Here is a 21094-nt window from a genome sequence, read left to right as displayed (position 1 = left end):
CTATTTGCTGTAACATCTCATGCTTTATGTTGTTAAAGAGAATCAAAGGAGTTAAAGATGAAAGACTTCTAGTCAACTGGTCCCTCAGCTGGGAGCCAGTGTGGGTTTGTTCTTTGTAATGTACTTGCAAGTCAAGCCTAGCTCAGTTTTCATTATTGGATTTACTTGTTTCTGCAAATTCCATACTATGAGTAAAGTAATTGCTGAGCTTTGACTCAGTATAATGCTGCTACTGTTTGTTTCTTGTGTTTAACTTGTTATTTATTGCCCATATACCGAACAACCCTTTTATAAGTAGTTGTTTACCATTTGAACACACAAGTACCATTAAAGATGCCATGCTCGCTTTCACAGGTACACTCTTTTCTGGGTAGACAGAGAACTTTCTTCTCTGTTTATATAAAACGATGTCCGTTTTGCATTGTAGTTGGGTGTTTTCTTTCCAACTTAAATTGTGTCACCAAATGTTAACTTACATAGTATTACAATAAACCCATCTTTAATTAGCTCATCATTACCCTTAAGATATTTGGTGTTAGCACAGAATTTGAACGTGCATGTTGAGACACCAATATTTTGTATTTTATTGGTGAAAAATGTTTTCGAACTACCTGTTAAAATGTCTTTATTACATTTGTGCCATCTATTTGAGTGTATTAAAATCAGGGACAATTTTGTTAGTATGTCTGATACGTTCGTAGTGACTTAATCTACAGAGCTGGCAGTGATCTTGGAAGGGAAGAAGGAAGATAAAGAACATGTCATGGAAAGCATATGAAGCAGGGACTGAGGCTGCAGGAGACAGGAATCAGTGTGACTTTGGGGCTGAGGAGGTTTGTAGATAGAATTGTTCTCCACAGGCTTAGGGTGCCAGCTGTGTTTGGGTGAAGGCATTGGCACGTGAGCTGACCTGTGTGAACTGCAGAGATTCCAGATTCCTGGTACAACAGATGTTTACCCCAAGGGGGCAGAGCTGTTTCTGTCCTAAAGTGCTATGAGCTTCAGAGTCTCAGGGAAATGAAACAGTAACAGGGTATTTCACATGATGCTGTCTTTGTCTAGATGGCAGTCAAAAGATGTGCAATCTTCTGCATCATGCTTTAACATGGTCATCTTAACATACTTTATTTATATCCGTAGTGCATTTCTGAAACATTGTACAGTTTCTCAACTATTCCAGCAGTGCAGCTAGGAAACATTCTCTATAAAGCCACTGGAGTCAAGGCAGCAATAGCCTCCTTACCATATGGCATCCTCTGCCTCCTAGCTGTCTTGATGTGCCATGCAAGAGTTCATCTGGGAAGCAGGGGATGGGAGAAAACAAGTAGGGGAAGAAAATACTACAAGAACACGGGAAGGCTAAAACTACATGGAGAAGAAAACAAAAAGTGAACCTTAGCCTGTGTAGAATAGTGTGGTTAAACAGGCATATAAGTGGGTGCTGGAAACAATCAGCACTGTGGAAAGACACGAAGGTGGGAAGGAGCATCAGGATTAGAAGTGAGTGAAGGGAGACAGAGAGATGAGGGGAGGAAATGTGCTCTGAGAAACAACCAGCTGTTCTGGGATCCCTGGGTACGGAACGCCATCTTAGTGATCATCTATTTATAGTCTTGTTTTCTTTCCTGAGCAACATTGGAAACAAAAGACAAATGTTGCTGAATAACTTTTGCATTGCTTCGCCACCGCTCTATGTCCTTAATAATAACAGCACAGCTCTGAACCCTAGTGAATCTTCAGTTCAAGTGTCTACAAAACTTCACTTTACATATATATGTTGGGATTCTTTATGTCTCCTTCTCTAGGTGAGCACCTGGACTTGCTCAGTTAACAGCAAGTTGGCTGCAGTCCTCGGGCCAGGTAGTAGCTTAGCAGGAATTCAGGGGTTCTGCAGGTGGCAATAAATGCTCTGTTCCTAGGAAAACAAGGGGTCACATGGCAAGCAAGGCATTGTATAGCATGATCGCATTTTTTTGTGATGGAGAAAAGGGGTATGGGTGGTCAAGGACTGAAGCACAAGAACAGGGAGTTAGAATTACTGTTGGAGGAAATGGTGTGCTTTTCACAGCACTAGCTACATTCCAGCTACTGTGCTGGAGGTTCCCCAAGAGCATTTAGAAACTGACTCAGGAACATACTGTGAAATCAAGCAGATATTTGGGATGGAGGGGGAGGGTTACCACATGGACTTAAGTGTGTAGGCACTTAGGAGAGAAATTAGTATGGCTGCTAGCCCGAACTTGCGCTTACCTGTCGGCACAAATGCTAATGCATTGGATAAGAAAACTATCTTGACCTGAAAAATTAGCTTGCTTTGAAAGCAATAATTTTTCAGCAAATTTTGAAGTAAATAGGCTAGGCTTTTCTGAACTACAGATTATAATTATTATTTAAAAAAAAAAAAAAAAAAAAACTCTGCTTGGAAATACTTTCTCAATCATTTTTCTTGAGTCAGAGTTGAAAAGTGTTAAGGGAATGCAGTCAATTTGAAGTCCTATTTTTCATAGTTAAAATTACTGGTACTTGTCTTTGATTCTTGCTGCCATTTTGCATGATTTCATAGTTGTGTGACTTTTTTTTTTCTCCTCCCACCCCCCTACATTTAAAACATTCACAGGAATGGTAACATAATATCAGTAAATAAATAATCTATAACTTTTTATAAATGTTGCTTGTAAAACTTAGCGGGAAAGAAATCTTGCAGCCAGAGGTATAATGGAGTTGATGTTCCTGTTGCACATCAGAGTCTAATGGTTTGTATTGCACATCTCTGTGACTGGGACTCCCTGCTGATGTTGCTGAGACCCTCGTTTATGAGTTGAGCAGTCTTGCATGCTTTCACAACCTGGCATGTAACAAGGATTTTCACGTAAAACATTGCTGAATTACTTTCTGAATATGGTGGAATTCTTTGGAAAAGTAGGGAGGTAATTGATCATATGCTGACAGCTTGGGGCTCTGAGAAACGGTCAGATGGAGCGCTGAGATGCGGGAAAACAAACTTTCCAAGATGGTAACTGTCACCTAGCCAAGCTATACATCTTTTAAGCTTTTTAATCTTTGCTCACAACCTCAGCTTCTTAATCATTTTTAGCAGTTTCTGTGAACTTCCTTCAGATGTTGACTTTTCACTGGTGCTGTTGTGTTGATGGTATTCCAGGTGTGATCCTGAGCTATGGCAGTATTTCTTTTTAGAGCCCTTTAGAAACTCTCCTGCTGCCAAGGTGGATAGCTTCAGAACTTTGATAGTCTTGACCTTTGGATCAAGGACTAGTTTTCTTTCAGGAACACTCAGAATGTTCTCTGCAGCTAGAATAAGAGTGTAGTGTCCATGGGAGCTAAGATGGCAATCTGCTTGGGTATTGTGTATGTTTATAATAAAAATGTTTTGATGTCTCTGTGTTGTGATCCTAAGTATTGGTATAAAAAAGGATAATGTACTAAAGAGAAATATGCAGTTTCAGAGCAAAAAGAAGATGAAAGAATCTACCACTTGGTTTCTGAAACCTAACATTCACTGATCATGCTTACAGCTATATTTGTTTGCATATTTGATCTGACTATTTAAGATCATGCTAATTGTCAGTCTCTGCAGTAACAGTATTTTGACTGACTTATTACGCTTATTTTTAGGCATCTCTAGGTAGGGCTTTTTAATACATTGACAAGTGGAAAGAAGAGACAAGCATAAGTAAGGCTTTATTAATAAACGTAAAATATAAAAGAATTTGTCAAAAATGCTTATGTTAATTTTACCAATGCTTTGTAACAGAACATGGTTGTGGATCGGATTTTCTCTGGCATACAGCCAACTGGGACACCCCATCTGGGTAACTACCTCGGAGCCATTCAGAACTGGGTGAATCTGCAGGAAGAGTACAGCTCAGTGTTATACAGCATTATGGACATGCACTCTCTCACCATGCCGAAGGAACCAGCTCTCCTGCGTCAAAACATCCTGGACACCACCGCTGCCATCCTTGCCTGTGGGATCGACCCCAAGAAGTGCTTCCTGTTCCGACAGTCTCTGGTTAGTGCCCCTGTTATATTAGTATCATTTCTAGTCAAGTGGCTTTCCAGTCCTGTCAATGAAGGAATATAACATTACCAAATTCGTGTATCTTCTTCATATTTGTGGTCCTAGAAAATGTTAGCAGTGTTGGATTTCAAATTCATCCCTTACTGCTGTTCTGAAGAGGCTGAAACCATGATCAGAAAGTCCATTTTGAGAAAAATACATTATAAATTTCCCAAGCAGAGCTAGCAGCTTATGCATGTGTGGTGGACACTAGGTACCCTCCATGCCAGTCTTTCACTCTCCTGCCTCAGCAGGACCTGGGAAGAAAATACGATGAAACAACTTGTGGGCTGAGATAAGAACAGGGAGATCTCTCACCAGTTACTATCATGGACAAAGAAGACCTGGCTTGATAAAGATTAATTTAATTTACTGCCAATTAGTAACAGTAGAGAGCAGCAAGAACTAAAAGCACCTTCCCCTGATCCACCTTCTACCTCCTTCCTGCAAATGGCACAAGAAAATGGAGAGGGAGTGTTACTGTTAGTCCATAGCATTTCATCTCTGTGTCTCCTTCATCCTCACTTTCTTCCCCTGCTCCATTGTGGGGTCCTTACCACGGGATGCAGCCCTTCCTGAACTTATCCAACATGGGCTTTCAACAGGCTGCAGTTCTTCAAGAACTGCTTCAGTATGGGTCTGTACCATGCTGTCTATCCTTCAGGAGCTGGACTGCACCAGCACACATCCACACTGGGCAGGAGCAATTTCTAGATGACCTGCTCCTGCGTGGGCTCCTCTCCACGGGCTGCAGCTCCGGCCCGGGGCCTCCTCCTGTGGGGGCTCTCCATGGGCTGCAGCGTGGAGATCTGCTCCTTGTGGGACCCATGGGCTGCAGGGGGACAGCCTGCTCCACCAGGGGCCTCTCCACAGGCTGCAGGGGAACTGCTGCTGCCTGCCTGGAGCACCTCCTGCTCTGTTTCTGCACTGACCTTAGGGGCTGCAGGGCTGTTTCTTTCTACATTTTCACACTCCTCTCTCCCAGTTTCTGTTGTGCAGCAATTTTTCCCCTTCTTAAACATGCTGTCACAGATGCGAGATGTGAACACCACTGTTGTTCAGTGGCTCAGCTCTGGCCAGCAGTGGGTCCCTTTTGCAGCCAGCTGGAGCTGGCTTTTCTCTAACATGGGACAGCTTCTGGACTCTTCTCATGGAGGCCACCCCTGTAGCCCCCATGCAGCCAAAACCTTGCCATGTAAAACCAATAGAGTGTGTTATGAGTAACACAATGAAAATACCTGTTAATCATTAATTTAGCTCAGTAAGTCTCATTTTGTTCACTGTATGGTAACTCATAACATAGTCTGTGCAGCCATAAGGGCAAGTAAAACATGCCTCTATGCTTTGGTTTTGGCATTTACTACTCAATCTGCCAGCTGCACAATATCTTCTGCAGGTGATTGGCATGGTATGTTTTTTGTTAGTTCCATTATAATCACCAGTGAGTTCTGTCTTCTCTGGGATTTTTTTTTCTCCTCTTTCAGTACAAGCTCCTTTTCATACACACCTTTGCCCACCTGATCTGGTAATTCGTATGTGATTGCTTCTTCTCCTGATTGTGCCAAGCAATAGTGGGTTTACCTTCCTACTTGGCATGTGTAAGCCTGGTCTAGCACACGCTGCATTTTCATGGGGCACAACTTATTCTCTTGCCCTATTAACTTTCTGTATCTGACTCTAAATTGGCAAACTTCTGTTATTTCCAACAGAGGCAGATGTATCATAGCTTATGCTGTTGTGAAGACATCTTTAAACAGATGTCCAACTTGCAATAGAACTGCAAAGGTGATATACACAAGGTCTGAATTTTATCAGTGAGAGATGAAACCCAGCTATTACTTTTTTCTTTTGAACGTGGTTCTTTACAGGCAGTTTCCTGTCATTGTCAAACTGCAAATGATAATCATAGCTCCGTGTCCTTGATGGATATTGAAATGATGAAGACAGATTCACTGCCTGCATCTTTTTTTCCTCTATCTTAGAAAACTAATCTAAGTAGATTACCACAGAATTCTAATGGAGATGTGCTTAAATTAATTTAACCTTTGTTCAAATCTGTTCATCTTTTTGAATAAAAAGCTTGGCTTTTAACTTGGCTCTAGCCTGACTTAGCTTCATTAAGGTTGAGGCTGACATTAACTGGAATATTCTCAAGATGAGTTACAAGCCATCAATGCAGTAAAAAACAGTTTGGTTTGTTTTTCTTTTTGTTTTTCTTTTTTTTTTTTTCTCCAAGCAACTGAATAATTCAGTTAGTTACAAGCAACTAGAAACACAGACAAGGACTTTTCAGTGTGGAAGACAGATGATTTGCAGGTTATGGTTGGAAGGAAAGGAAATACAGGTTTCTAAAACTGAAGGTGGATTCAAAAAGGACTGGACAAAATAATCTGCAAATTCTCTTGGGTTCTGTTGCAAACCTGAGGTTCCACCTTTGCAGAAATAGCTGCCACCATGCTTAGCCCATGTTAGGAGAGTATCTGTGCTTTTCTCTGTGCCTAAGCTCATTTCTGTTGTTTGCTGTCAGAGGTGAATATTTGGTCTGATCCAGTGTTGCTATTCTTACATTCTTATGAGTTTTAAAGCTAAACTGTTGCTGTTACAGGTCTTGCTAAAAGCCAACATGCAGAATTCCCTTGAACCTACCAGATTATCAATGAGGATCTTGCATTGCAGTTAGCCGTAGAAAGCACATTGTATCTTTCACAAAAAAGTTATACTGAGATTGAATCTTTGTGTCCCCAAAGAGAAAGTATCAGACTCAGAAAATGGAAGACAGGACTAAAAGTGACACTTCTGTAGAACCAATGCACTCAGAAACCAGTGAAAATTTTGGCTAGCTAGACTTGAAAAATGTTCAGCTTTATCAAACAGAAGTTGACAGCAAAGATGATTGTTTTATGTTATGATAGGTTGGCTGGCCTCTGCTAAATATGCTTACTAGCTTTTATCTTAACTTTTCTGGGTACCCTTACCAGTCCAGATAGAATGTTTTTTCTTGATATTTAATCTAAAGCATTAAATATATGCTTTCTGTGAGTGGTATCTAATGCCTTGAACCATTGTCTTACTAGTACTTACCACATGTATCAATACAGCTTTCAGAAGTGGCTGATCTTGGCAGGTTTTTGTAAGCTTGTTGTCACACTGCGAACAGCAGAAGTACTATGATAGTAGTTCGTGAATAAAGACCGTTTCAGTAATGGTTCAGGCTGAAGTGGTTTGTTGACTTCCCCAAAATAAATCTATTCAAGCTGTATGTGGTGGTCAGGTATACACAGCGATGCACTCTTCATCTGTTACAATTACATTGGCAGGACCAGACATTTCTCTGGAAGCAATTAAAAGAAATATCTGCGTGTAGCTGTTGATGCGAGGAAAGGAGACAGGAACCTTGCTAATGTGATAATTGCATTAGTATGATAAAGAAATAGTAAGTTAAGGAATGATATAATATTAAGATGATTGTTCCTCAGAACAAAGGTGTAAGATGGATTGCAGTTATTTCTAATTAAGAAAGCTTACTGCCTGATTTTATTTTCTTTTTTAGATTTCTAATTGCTTAGTTTTTGTTTCTTTTTGTTTTGTTTGTTTTTTTAAAAAAAAGAGAGATGAAAAGGAGATGGCCTCTCCTTTTCAGCAACTGTAGCAGTCCCCAAGGATAGTTTAAAAAAGACTATTTTTGTTTACAGAGATTTGGCTGAAGTGTAAAGCAAAGTAACGAAAACTGGATGGATACTGATGTAGGTTGTACTTTCAGAAGACAGCACAAAAGCAAAGAAAATCCCTCTGCAAATAGAGAAATGTTTTTTGTGTTTGGTGATTTGACAAAGTGACTTTCTGTTTTATCGGTTCAGATTTCTATTTAAAAGAGAGAGTTCTCAGTAGCTTAGCACACCACAATTCTTCTTGTGTTTTCTGTTCTATCTTGAAAATTACAAAATCTGTAGATCACAGAAATGTTACTGCAGTTACTTCTGATTAACGCTTCTGTTCATTTTTCAGTAAACACTACACAATGACGTGATTATGAAATATGAACTTTTGTGTTTAATTACTAAAAACAGCTACAAATAATGACTGGAAACACTCTGATCCTGTAGCAGTAATAATGATTAAATTCTTGTAGTTTAAAACTAAGCTGATAATGGCAAGCTCCCACTAAGGGAATTGATCATGCAGTTGCTATTGAAAATGTTCCTGTATCCTTTTACTTTCTCTGAATCAACATGGGAAGAATGGTCTAGAATCCCTGAAGGAATTTTTTGGTTTGTTTTATTTTAGCTACTCTTTCTATTCTTTCTTTCTGCTGTTTGTGTTGCTTCTCTGGAATATGTTTGCCATATGTGAAGAAAAATATTGATTACTTTGTTTCTCCAAAGGCATGTGCATTTCGCAAGGGTTTCACTGTCGGTAGTCTTTTATTTACAGCAGGGTTTATGCAGATCAAATCTCTAATCCAGAACTATCTGAAATACCTCCAAAGTTTTCCCACATTTTATCGTCCATTCCAATGCAAGAAAGAGACAGAAGGCTGAATAATATTAAACATGAATTGGCTGCTGGGAAAATAGCGTGGCGAGAACTGATAGCTCTCGGATTTACGCTAGATCCAAAAGGTGCTATTGTGATAAGGATACAGGTTGCCTTTGAGTCCCCAAACTTTGATGTGCCTTGCAAGGAAAATGAAATAAAAGTAAGTGGAATTTTGTATAGGCTGATTTCTGTCGTGTTACTTTGAGGTCATATGGCATCTGTTCTTAATTGTCATGTGTATAGCTCGGTTATCTACAAATGCACAGTGCTAGTTTGATGAAAATTAGGCGTATATGCTTCAGAATCTACCATTTGTAAATTACAGTTTTCTGTAACATACACAAACAGAAACTGAATGTCTGTCTGAATACTTGGTCTACATATATAGCTGTTCTCGGAATACCTCCCACACCTATGTTACCTTATACAAGTTTGGTCTCTAGCTTAGGTAAATAGTGGCTGGAAAGAATAGATGATGATAACTTGAAAATATTTAGAAGACGATGATGAAGATTTAGGGTAGTGTTTGGAATCACTCTGTCTGTGAAGGGTTATAAACAAGCACACCTAGTTAAATTAACTAGGAAGAGACAGCTGTGGAATATCTTGGATGCTCTAATGGCCTCCTAGTGAGTGAAGATCTTTCATTCCAGTTCTTTTAATTACATTTTCTTAGGTAGGAAGACAAGTCATAGAAGAGTGACAATATCTGTAAAAACAAAAATAAATGCATATTTCAGAATTATTAATTTTCATTTGGAGTGCAGTTGCAAGATGTATGAAACCGTCTTTGCTCGTAGAGAAAACAATATCAGGATACTCTTTCAGTGGCTGCCTTTACCTATCAGGCATAAAATGGAAGTTAGCAGAATAATGACTTACACAATGTATCCTAAAAATACTATAAAAAAGAATAAATATGTTCCTTAAATTGTACCATAACTGATAAAAAGCTGTAACAGTCATCTTTCATAAAACAGGGAATTTTTTACTAAAACCAAAAAGCACTACAGGGAAGAAAAGAAGACTAAGCAATCTGCACACATGGTAAGCTTAAAGGGTATAACCCATTTTCTCTGATTCCTGGTAGATACAATGCACATTTCAGTTCTTACCCATAACCATCTTGTGTCTCATCTGCTTCACAGTCAAAACGATTTTAGAAACTGCTGTTGCTTTTATGTGGTCTCAGGCTGTTCTTCCTGTCCACCTACCTATCCTCGTCCACACATGCAAAATGTCCCAATAGAAACTAGAATTCTATCAGAGTCAATTCAGCAGGCAAAGGTTGATATGCTGCACTAACACTTCTCTGAAAAGTCCTGTGAGTTTCTGGACAACTTAACTTTCAATTTCTGGGTGGAAAATTGCAGTTTTCAGCCTTCTCGATGGGGTGATTTATTTTTTTTAAGTATAATTAACTGCAGTATTCTTGCAATGTGCAAGCAAATTGAAGCAGTAACTCTTGGAGGTGGGAATTTGCCAATTTGTCTTAGCCTTAACTCCAAAAGCCAAAATACGACAATTTAAATGTGTGCACTAACAGTTGCACTGCTATTATATTCCAGAAATATCCAGCTGCTTTGTTTTGTGGGCAGAGTTTGAATAGATTCAAGCTACTTCTTGTCCAATTTTCAGAGGGCCTTAAAAGCTTCCATTGCATCAGGGCTTATAAATTCATTAAAGTCCATTAGTTTGCCATAGTCCATTGAAAACTTCCTGTCATAAGAGGAAGTATGTAACTAATTTAGCATATTATTCTGCTTCTCTCATCCCTGTGTTTTCTCCCTCATAGGACTGAGCTAGACATAACCAGTGCTCAGCAGAAAGAAAAGTTATGGTTTACTAGTGTTTTTTTTGTTTGTTTGTTTGTTTGTTTTGGTTTTGGCTTTTCTCTTCTGTAATTTACCTGGTTTATTTCATACTAGGATGTAGTTGTTTATACGTTCCTCTCCACCAATCTTCTGGACACACCAAACTGATTACTCAGACAGTATTGTGGGTTCAACTGGAAAAATGTTTCTGAAAATAAGTTCATTTGGTATTGAATAAAGGGAAGAAAAAGATTGTCTGGACGAAATGACTCTACTTTATCTGGGTTTATAATTGTTAGACTCTGGCAGGGTTATTCTTGATGAGATTTTGGGGGAAAGAGGAGTCTGATCCTATTTCTGTAAGTTTTAATCAAATATAAATGAGGGTAAATTATTAAATTGGTCAAAGGTGGTAATGAAAGCTGTAAATACCGATGGATTTGCCAGCAATAGCTAACCATCCCTCCCCCACAATTTTCTATGTTGCTTGACTTATGTTCTTTAAGTGAGACACTGCCTTTGTAACCGTGAACTTATTTCACCCATGCTGCAATTGTTTCTTTGAATGGGAATTTGGGATGTCATGTTAAATTTTCTGTCATAAAACTTTCTCACTGGGTGCTTCAGTTGCTATGTGCATTTAATTCAAGAGCAGTCTAATTTGTCTTGTTCATGGCTCCATTATTCTTTCTAACTGTATAATATAAACACGCATTACCAAGCATCTTGAACATAATGCTTGCATTCTTAGGCATTAATAAAATCTTATTTCTTGTAGAAAAACAAATGTGGGTAGAACTTTGTTATAAAAGGCCTCTTGAATTTCTTAGAAGCACTAACTGGTATGTCTAGATGAAATGAAAATCCTCAAAAATGTTTTCTCTCTTTTGTAGTTTAGGAAGTGTTCTGTCTTCTGTCCCCGCTTTTTTAGTACACAACTATACAAAATATCTTTCCAGACCTGTTTATTTGTCTTCTGCGCTGTCAAAAACAAATCTTTGAAACTTTGTGCCCATTTAAAATGTAGATCATAATGAGGTTACATGGCTGATGGGAAGCTGCTTCCACATAGCAGACATGCAGCAAGTCTGAAGTCCCTTATAAAGAAGGGCATAGGTTGCAACTTGAGGAAATCCATCTTCAAAATGAAACAGTGAATCCCTGTTTGCAGGAAGCCTCTTCAGCTGCTGACACAAAACTTTGTGTAATAAGCATCAGAAAGCTCGGTACCATTGTTACCAAGCTGCCTACTTTCCTATCTGCGTGCAGAATCCATGCCTTTCCCTCTGTTCCTGAATCTCATAGCTTGCTCTTCTCCTCAGCTGTATGTTTCAGCATAAAAAGCCATCTAGAATTACTTGGACTCAAAGTAGCTATTGGTTTTCCATGTCATCAACTCTGGCTGTGGCCAGGGGATAGCAGTAATAACTTGGTAGGGAATAGCTGGGGTCAAGAGCTAAGTAGTACATCTGCAGGGAGAAGTTCTGAGGTTGTACTTCAGCATGTAGCACTCCAGAGATGTTCCAAGTGTAAATTGTGATCTGAGTTTAGTAATGTTGAATGGCTGCACAAGTGAACAATTAAGAAGCTATTTGTAAAGAGGAAGGAGCAAGGTACTTAGCCAAATGAAGAAACAGAGATCTCTGTACCTTCTAGCTAACGGTGCATTACCACTTGTAAGTGGTAACCTTTGTTAAAAGTGTGGTTTTAAAAATAATAATTAATAATAATAATAAAACCTGACTGCAGAATGGAGTGTGTTGGGCCATGAGGAAGGAATGCCAGTCGTTTGTTCTGGAAATAACTCTTTGAGTAGTGATTAGCAAGCCAGTCGTGGGGGATGCGTAATGCAATGGAAATTGAAGGAGGAAATGTGTTGCTGGTAATAGCAGAGAGATGACCATCTTGACCCTTTGAGAAATGTTGATGGGTTTTACAGACTTTTAAAGGATTAGGAAGGAAAACTGCATTAAAATGGGCAAGAGGGAAGAACAGAAAATGGGTGGAAACAATGTATTTACAGAGAGAAGCAAAGGGTGAGATTTGGGCTGTCTAAAAAGCAGCATTCACTGTATGGATCTGCTTAGACTTGTTTGTGAAAGCTACAAAATGCAAAATAGTCGTCACTGCCACGGAAACAATAAATAGATGATTTACTAGACAATTAGTCCTCCAATTATTGATTAGAGAAGCTGAACATTTAGGACAGGGAGCAGTATTATTACATTTTAACTATCCATGTAAAAGCTTTACCAAAGGCATACTGGTAACATTTTTGGATGCAACAGATGATGCTTCCTAGTTTTAAAATCCATGAGAAATGATGCCATTCTCAGTTTGTTTTTGTTGATGCAGAGGACCTATCTAGATCAGGATGTTTTAGTGGAGTCCTATCAGTACTAGCCACCATTGTAGTTGGAGAGATCAAATGCAATAAAGTACACAAATGCTCAATTTCAAGAAAGAGAGCTAGCTGAAAGTGAAGTCCAATTGTCAAAAATATATTTAAAAAAGTGTGAAAGCTACCTCCATCTTGGAGGTAGTATTTTAAAAAACTAACATATATATGTATATTTTTAAAAATATAAAATATGTAGCACCACTCAAACACCACAGTAGCCCAGAAAATCCCTTTCCCAAAGAAAAGGGATTCCCCAAGTTTATGGGCAATACTGAGCTCTTTTTGAGTTGTTAAATGCTATGGCAGGGGAAAAGAACACCAAGAGGATTCATAAAACAAGATTAGGTAGGCACACTGGTGGCAGAAGAGCTTGAAATACAAAGTAAAGCATCTATCTAAAAGTATTGGAAACCCTTACACAGTGTTGAACTTAGTCACAACTCAATAAAGTCTTGTGGAATTGTTGAATTATGCAATACAAGAAGTAGGTGGCATTTACAACTAGTAATGAGAATTTAGTGGATAAATGAAAGTATTTTACCCACCAGGTTTGAACCTCTGGGACTTGTTGCTGTGTGAGGTTGTGAAGTGAGTAGTACCAGGAGGTTCAAGAAGGGGGTAGGCCCATACATGGGGAACATGGATACTAATGAGACTAGGCCATTGATGATAGCTTCTGATTTTCCCTAGTACAACTGTTGTGAATGCTGGTGAAATATGAGGGGAAAGATACTGCAGGAAGTGATGGGCTCATATATGCTCTCTAAATTGCATTTCTTGTTTCCACTCTTGGAAACGAGTTCTTGGCTACAGGTACCTCTACTGTGATCCAGTATGATATTTCATAATGTTCCTATGTTTTGGTTGCTTAATGCAGACCTTCAGTCAGATTTTTAAACAGAGTGGTGGTGGGGAGAGAGAGGAGGCAGGAGGCTAACAGATCTTGTCCAAGAGACAATCTATTACTATTGCTCAGTGCCAGAAAGGCAGAGTTGACTGGGCCTTTGTTTTACTGATATCATATACATATCACCTTACAGTTTCTTTGTATTTGTATACAACTTTGTAGTTGTACAACTCAAAGTGGTAGAGTACTGTAGCTTGAGTAATCACATTTCAACTGGTGCACAGTGACCGACCAATGCACCAATTACCTGCCCCTCTTGCCAAGTAAAACACAGTAGCTTAAACTGTGATTTAGTCTGACAAATGATTTGTGGTTTAGGCCTAGTACCTCTGGATTCACAGACCAACATACAGTCAGTTACTGCAATTTAGGTGATGAACGTTAACCCATTAGGCTCCAGTACATTTTTTTTTTCTAGCTGAAATCTCTACCCTACTGTGCATTCTTTTATATTTTCTCCCCTTTTCATCAGTCTTTTTCTTCACAGTATTCAGAACTCTTCTAGACTTACTTAGGAAAGAACTGGGTTGCTTTTGAAGTTTAGAAGGAAATATAGCTTGCAGGAACCCAGAACTGTGGAATCAACTCAACAAATGCTGTTTAGATCACTTGGTGTTTTGGTAACTGATGTAATGTCAAAGCCCCTGATGCAATGAAACACACATGCAGTCTTGGCTGTGGAAGCAACGTCTGACAGAGTCAGATCAATGACTGCATAGTTTTAAAGGGAGTCCTTGTCAACACAAGTGCAACAGAGCACCATCTTCTCTCTATCCGTGACTAGAAGAAAGGAATGAGAAACCACTTTGAACCAGATGGTGATTCCTCCTAGATGAAATAGGAGTCTGGGCTTAGTATTTTCTATGCAGCTCAGTTTACTCCTTGTGTCTTGCAGAAGATACATTTGGTGCATCTTGATGCACTTTGTCTTGTGCACAGAAAATAGCAAGTCATATAAGCATGAGGAAATTAAAAGAGAGAGAGGAAAAAAAAAAATCAACCAGAAATACTTCATATCTCTCGCTGGGATTTTGCCTTGAGGTCAGATACCTTTATGCAGCATTGGCAACCAAAACAGTCTAATGACTGTTAGCTAGGAAATGACTTAATATAAAACGTGACAACAAAGGAATTGCAATTAACAATGCAAGTTCTTACTTGTTAACAAACATTTCTTACTGCCTTCCATCTGGGAGGTTGTATCATATTGTGAGCATAACGCTTTGAACACCTTCGAGATGGTTAGCATGCTTTTAAATGTCCAAACCTGCCAATATTGAAAGGAGCGAATAAAATTTGGAAGCAAAGGAGCAGAATACAGATCACCTTGTTGTTTTTTTTTTGTTTGTTTGTTTTTGTTTTGTTTTGTTTTGTTTTTTATCTTATAACTAACTAGCAGCAGATGAAAATGGCTAGAAAGATGTTAAAGAACAGAGTATGCATCAGCAAAGTTTGCGTGTTTTTTATAAATCCTGAAATAAATATTGAAAATGCAAAAACTGAGGGATGTACATCAAAAATCTAAATGTGGATTCATACAGCATAGGTTGCTGCACAGTGTGTTTCTTGTCTTGGTCTGTAGAATGTCTTCCTCTTAGCAGGAAGAAAGGAATATCACTCTGTCTAATGTGTTTCTGAAACTATTAAAATTTCACTGTTGTGACATTTTCCCCAGAAGGTTAAATGAAGACTTTGTTGTACAAGATTACAAAGGGTCTCCTTTCTCTCTCATCTTTTAAAAGGGCCTGATCCTTCTCTTCCACCTCTAGATAAGTATTAGTTTTGATAGGACTGCTGAACTGAGGGGCAAATTAATGTGCTATTCAGGCTATACTCTAAGTTCAACACACAACTTCTGCTGTTATCCCTGTTACTCAGACAGTGGCAGTGTAATTAAGGCCTGTTGGTGCACTGAAAGCCCTGACAAACCTCACCAGGGCCCTCCACCCATGCACCTTCTGCCCATTGCCCCAGGGTCTCCACCTAAGCTCAGACTGTGGCCCCTGGTCTTCACCTGAGCTATGTCATGGTGTACCTGTTCTTAGTGCTGTACCTGCTGCCCTGATTTTCTTACTGGGCTTCTTGGATTGCCCACAGACATGGCCTAAGCCTTTAAGTTAACTTGTCATTGCTGACCTCAGTGAAAAAAAAAAAAAAAGAAGACAAAATTAAATGATTTTCTAATCTTTGATATTGTTTATCTATTTTGATTTCAAGGAAATGCACATATAAATGCAGAAGAATAAAATACATTCTGACTTTTTACTTCCAGGTCCCTGAGCATGCAGAACTTGCCTGGATTCTTGGGTGCATAACTAATGTGCCACGCTTACTACGCTTGCCCCAATGGAAGGTATTTATGAACTGTTTAATAAGTTGAAAGGAAATGCATGGGAATTCAGTAGAATTTTTGTCCTTGAAGTATTTGCTATCTGTGAAGTACCAACTGTATCTTGGTTATCCTTGCTTTTGGGTTAAACAATTCTCTAGTCATATGGTGGAAAGAGGAAAATGTGTATTTTCATGTCTGTTGCTATCAGTGAATGTGTTCCTGTTAGAAACTACAGGATAATATTTTTGGCAGAGATTAGCAAAAGCTGTACCAGATGGAAGAGTAGTTTAATTAGTTTTATTAAACTGATTTTTTTTTTTTTTAATGACTTGTTTCAATGTTTGTTTAATAATGCAGAAAAGTACAAGATTTTGTAGTGGAAGCCTTGCTTATTAAGGAGTTCCATAAAGGGAGGTGGCTGTTCTGTAGATTTTATAGAAGAGGATGCAAAAGAAACATTTGCTGGGAGAGGAGTATAGAAATTATAAATATTAAAAGTGTGCCAAATGATAAAGTTAATGCACCTTGAATATTTGCCTTTACAAGTTCCATGCTCATCTTAATCTTGGTACTGTATCAGCATTACTGTATCAACTGCATTCTTGCATTTAATTTCCTTGGATTTTATTTGGCATTTAGTAGGCAGAAAAACCAAACGGCAGGAGAGAGAAGTATCAAAAAAGGGGGAAAAAAATCTTAAGAGCAGTTTGGCTTGCAGAGTTCAGAGCAATCCTAAATACCTCCAGATGTTTTCTTTTTTTCCTGTTTTTCTTCTTAATTAAATAAAAACAGTAAAACTTAAATACAGCAACCAGCGTTAATGCGTGGCATAGATTAAAGCCAACCTTTTTAAACCTGAGGTTCTAAAGTTAAACTCTTAAGTCCTACTTTAACTGTATTGACTTTCCAAATCTACAGATGGGTGTTACAGGTGCTAGGTTTTCCAGAGTAGATTTTGTGGGGATGAAGAGAGAATCTGTGTGATAGGGTGAGGAAAAAATGAAAGATATTTTCGTCTTACTGAAATCACTTAGGCTGTAGAGTTTTAGTGTAGTTAACTATGGTTAAAAACAAAAAGTAGATGTGCTGCTGCTATAACATACTGAGTATCTTAAGCTGGAATATCTTGGTTTCAATGACCAATATCCTGGAGTGGTAGAAGACTTCAGGACAGAGGCTGGTTTGTGTGGGGCAATGTGAACTAATGGAGGGAACATTGGACCCTGCCTCTGTAGTTCTGGGTTGTCACTGACCCTCCTGGTGACTGCGATCACTGCATATTGATCTCTGGTCACTGAAATGCAGGTGGTTAATGCCTTTTTATATTTACACTATAAATTATTTCAAAAATGTACAGCTGAAAATGTTATTTAAAAAGTAGGGGTTATCATAAGAAGTGTAATAACCAACCTGACCGTTTTCTGTTTGTAATCATTTGGTTAGTAGGTCAGAAAGCAAGCATAAGCCTGTATTCTCTTCCTACTACAATATTAGAACAGTGTAGGAAAATTCATATCAAACATAAAATGGTATGTATGTATTCACAAAGAGCAGATTTTACATGACACACTTTTCTATAGAGTTACACGATGAATGAGCACTACGGCTGAAACACACAAATTACTTGGAGATATAATTCATGGACTTTGATATTGTTAGCTAAAGGTGTTTTCTTTTTGTTTTTCTTGTCCAAACAGATGAAGCGTGCCAGCCAGAGTAATGGTGGAACTGTTGGTTTGTTGACTTACCCTGTGCTTCAAGCAGCAGATATTTTGCTGTACAAGTAAGAGTCATAATCTGAGCCCATGGGCAATGTCTGTTCATCTGCTTTAAAATGAATGAATGTTCATCAGGTCAACATGCTAACTTACTAAGTGGGGAGCTGGGTGTGATTAGATCAGAAGATTGGAAATGGATGACAGCTTTTTCCCTCTACAGTGGCCAGTTGAAATCTAGCTTAGGTTGAAAGCAAAAGACATGACTGTAAACAAAACAAAAACAACAACAACAACAACAACAAAGCCAGTCAATCTCAGAATGACTCTTGGGAAATTATAGCACACTGATTTTAATTGTAGATATTACATATTCACACACATTTGTACATATCTTTTCTTTTTCAAGTAGTTATGCTTTATTTCATGCAGTGCTAGTTCTATAGAGCCTAGCTGTTGAAGCTTGCTGTACACTGTCATGGCTGGTTATATTTCATATGTTTTAAACTGTCTCCATAAGTAAAAGTCAGAAGCATTTCACTGTGCATTAATTATTTTTATGTTTCAAGTGTATGTACTTTGATTTTTTTTTGAAGTAAAGTTGTGAATATTTGCTGGAATACTGAAGTTATATGCAGAACTATAAAGACAAAATAACTAAGATTTCCAAGTTGTTAACCAGAAAAACGTATCTAGAGAAATTTAATCCTAAGTAATCATTAGTAGGGGAAGACAGTAACATAGGAAGATCAGTAGATGATATTTCTAATTAATTTGAAATTTAGCTAAAAATAATGGGAAGGAAGCAAAAGGAAGAATTAGAATTTGAACATTAAAATAATCTTTTGTATATTGAGACCCAATTGGTTGTCAAGCAGTACTGTAGGGTGAAATGTAGACAACATTATCAGAAATTACCTTGCTTTGATTGATTGATTTCAACCATGTATGCCTCTTCCATCTCTAATAAGATTATGTGATTCATCATTCTTTAGTGAAGTCTGTGTTTTGTTTGCTACCATGTGTATTAACAGCAGGTTGTCCAGACAGAGCGCAAAACAGGGAAGTGAAAGAGAAACAATATCTCTTTGAAGAAGTTTCGGATAGTATTTTTAATAAGAAATGTTTTAATGTAAAAGCATAATATAGGGAACAAGAATAAGGGAGAAATGGAAACACAGGAAGGGAACAGCAGTCACGAAGAAGAATTAAGAACAGGAGAAGGGGATAAACAGTACTAATTCAGATGAACCAAGGATCAAAGAAAAAGGAAAATGGACAGAAGGTAAATATATGACAGAAAGGAATAAAAATAGCAACAGGACAGAAATATTAAAAAAGCAGCAAGGGAAAAGGCAAAGAATCATGCAGAGACATTTATAAAAACAATATGTTTTCTGTTTAGTGGCAAACTTTGTGAATATGGAACCATTTTGGCATATGGAAACATTTCTTTTGACCTGCTTAAAGTATATTGATTATGGTAACTGATTTTCTTTCTGTTAGTTGTAGGCCACTGTGATTTCCTATTGGCTACTGTAACTGTTTTTAGGTTGCTTTGCTGACTATTTGGTGGGGGATAAAGGTGGACAAATTGATTCCTGGATGTCTGCCCAGTAATTCAGAATCGGAAGGAAGAAGTACCGTGTTGAACTGAATTTTTCTGGGAACTTGAAAGATGCATAGTGAACTTTCTTACGCTGGAACGTATCCAGGATTCAGAGCTGAATACCCTGCAAGCGTTAGAAAAAAAAATCTGCTTGGAGGAGGGAAGAGTAATCAAAAGCTGGCAAAATTTCAAGTCAGCCTCATCTAAAGAATCATATATATTTTTAGTGAGTATGATTAACTGTGGGAAAGAATCACCAGGGGAAGTAATGGATTCTTCACCTCCTCATGTCCTCAGACGCAGATTATATTTTCCTCCAGAATTTCATTCAAGCTATGGAGCTCAGTACAGAAAATCAGAAGATCAAATGATCCTTTGATCCTAACAGCCCTAATCTAGGAAAGATAACACTTGTGGTAGTAGAAATACTGGCCCACGTGATATTTATAAAATCATGACCCATGAGGAAGAACCACTCTCTTCTTTCCTTCCCTTGGTAAATTCATAGTACTAACTTCTCAACAACAGTTATGTCTTCCTGAGATTTGACAAGGCAAGGTTGGACTTTATGCCTTGCAGATCTTTCTTGCTTTGTTCACACACTCTAACACATGCTCTTTGATCTCTAAAGAGACAGCAGGAGATACGACAAAAACCTTTCTTTGAGCTGAGTTTAATTATTTGCTCTTACTGGTTTCTTTACTGTATGTGTTTTTGTGAAAAAATATTTTTACCCTTGGAATTGTGCTTCCGTTGAGCACAGAAAGCAGATTCACACTGGGATGCAGTCTGTTTGGGATCTTGTCCACACAGCACCTATATCTAGCTGGGACTGTGTGTTTGGCTCAGTCTGGCTCTTAGTCATGGCAGGAGCTGTGACAGTCTTGAGTAACATTTCAGCAGAACCACAGAGCTTTGCTGAATTTCCTGTATCTGTCTTTTATTAAAAGGTCGACACATGTTCCTGTTGGAGAAGATCAAGTCCTGCACCTGGAACTAGCCCAAGATATAGCACAACATTTCAACAAGAAATACGGAGAATTCTTTCCTGTGCCCAAAGCCATTTTAAGTGAGCTGGTCTTGGTGTTTTATTTATTTATTTATTTATTTACCCCCTAAATTGCACTTCAAGGCTGAAGATGGATTTAAATATTGTGGGAACAGTTTCAGGTACCAGGAAAAGAGAATGCTCTGACGCTAAAAGGGTTGACAAGGGAAAAACTGACAGCAAAAGACTAGCGGCTATGAAAATGAACTACCAAAATGGACATAAGTCTTTACAAGGCCTTGGTAGAGAAATGTATGCTTTTAGGGGCTCTCCTACATATTGCTAGTTCAGGAGATGTTTAAAGAACAAGATAAGAACCCTAGCAAGCAGAATTCTGTAGTTTCTGAATGGTAATATTTACATTAAGCATGCTAAATAGCTCATAGGTTTATTGCTACGGTGTTCAAAAAGTGCTCAAGTGTGTTTAATTTATACTTGCATATTTCAGTAAGGGTCTTTTATAGAGCTTAGACTTGCTGTTTTTTGATCTTAGACTAAGGGAGACTTATAAGGAAAATCTTCTCAGCCATTTTGAGCTACAAGGTCATAGGCCGGGGGGTGAGGGGGAGTCAGATGGCGCAAATGGCATGTTTGTTAAGAAACGTGAAAAATTGGGCAAGGAAGAAGCATTGCATCTTTGTTGTAAGTAATGTA

The 21094-nt window shown here is 38.3% G+C and overlaps 1 protein-coding gene across 5 annotated transcripts in view; it reads left to right on the top strand.

Moving 5' to 3' along the window:
- The window catches only part of WARS2 (tryptophanyl tRNA synthetase 2, mitochondrial), a 50472-nt gene that overhangs the window by 17958 nt on the left and 11420 nt on the right, over positions 1 to 21094 (top strand). For 4 of the 5 annotated variants that reach the window (XM_068698811.1, XM_068698801.1, XM_068698823.1 and 1 more), the window contains 4 exons: positions 3773 to 4030; positions 16009 to 16089; positions 17766 to 17851; positions 20343 to 20461. In XM_068698811.1, the coding sequence (XP_068554912.1) occupies positions 3773 to 4030; positions 16009 to 16089; positions 17766 to 17851; positions 20343 to 20461 (544 nt within the window). The remainder of the gene's footprint in view (positions 1 to 3772; positions 4031 to 16008; positions 16090 to 17765; positions 17852 to 20342; positions 20462 to 21094) is intronic. The other variant, XM_068698834.1, reaches the window with a different exon arrangement.

This window comes from Anas acuta, chromosome 1, assembly GCF_963932015.1.
Source record: "Anas acuta chromosome 1, bAnaAcu1.1, whole genome shotgun sequence".
NCBI classification, from domain to species: Eukaryota; Metazoa; Chordata; class Aves; order Anseriformes; family Anatidae; genus Anas; species Anas acuta.
This window is presented reverse-complemented; position numbering and strand designations above follow the sequence as displayed.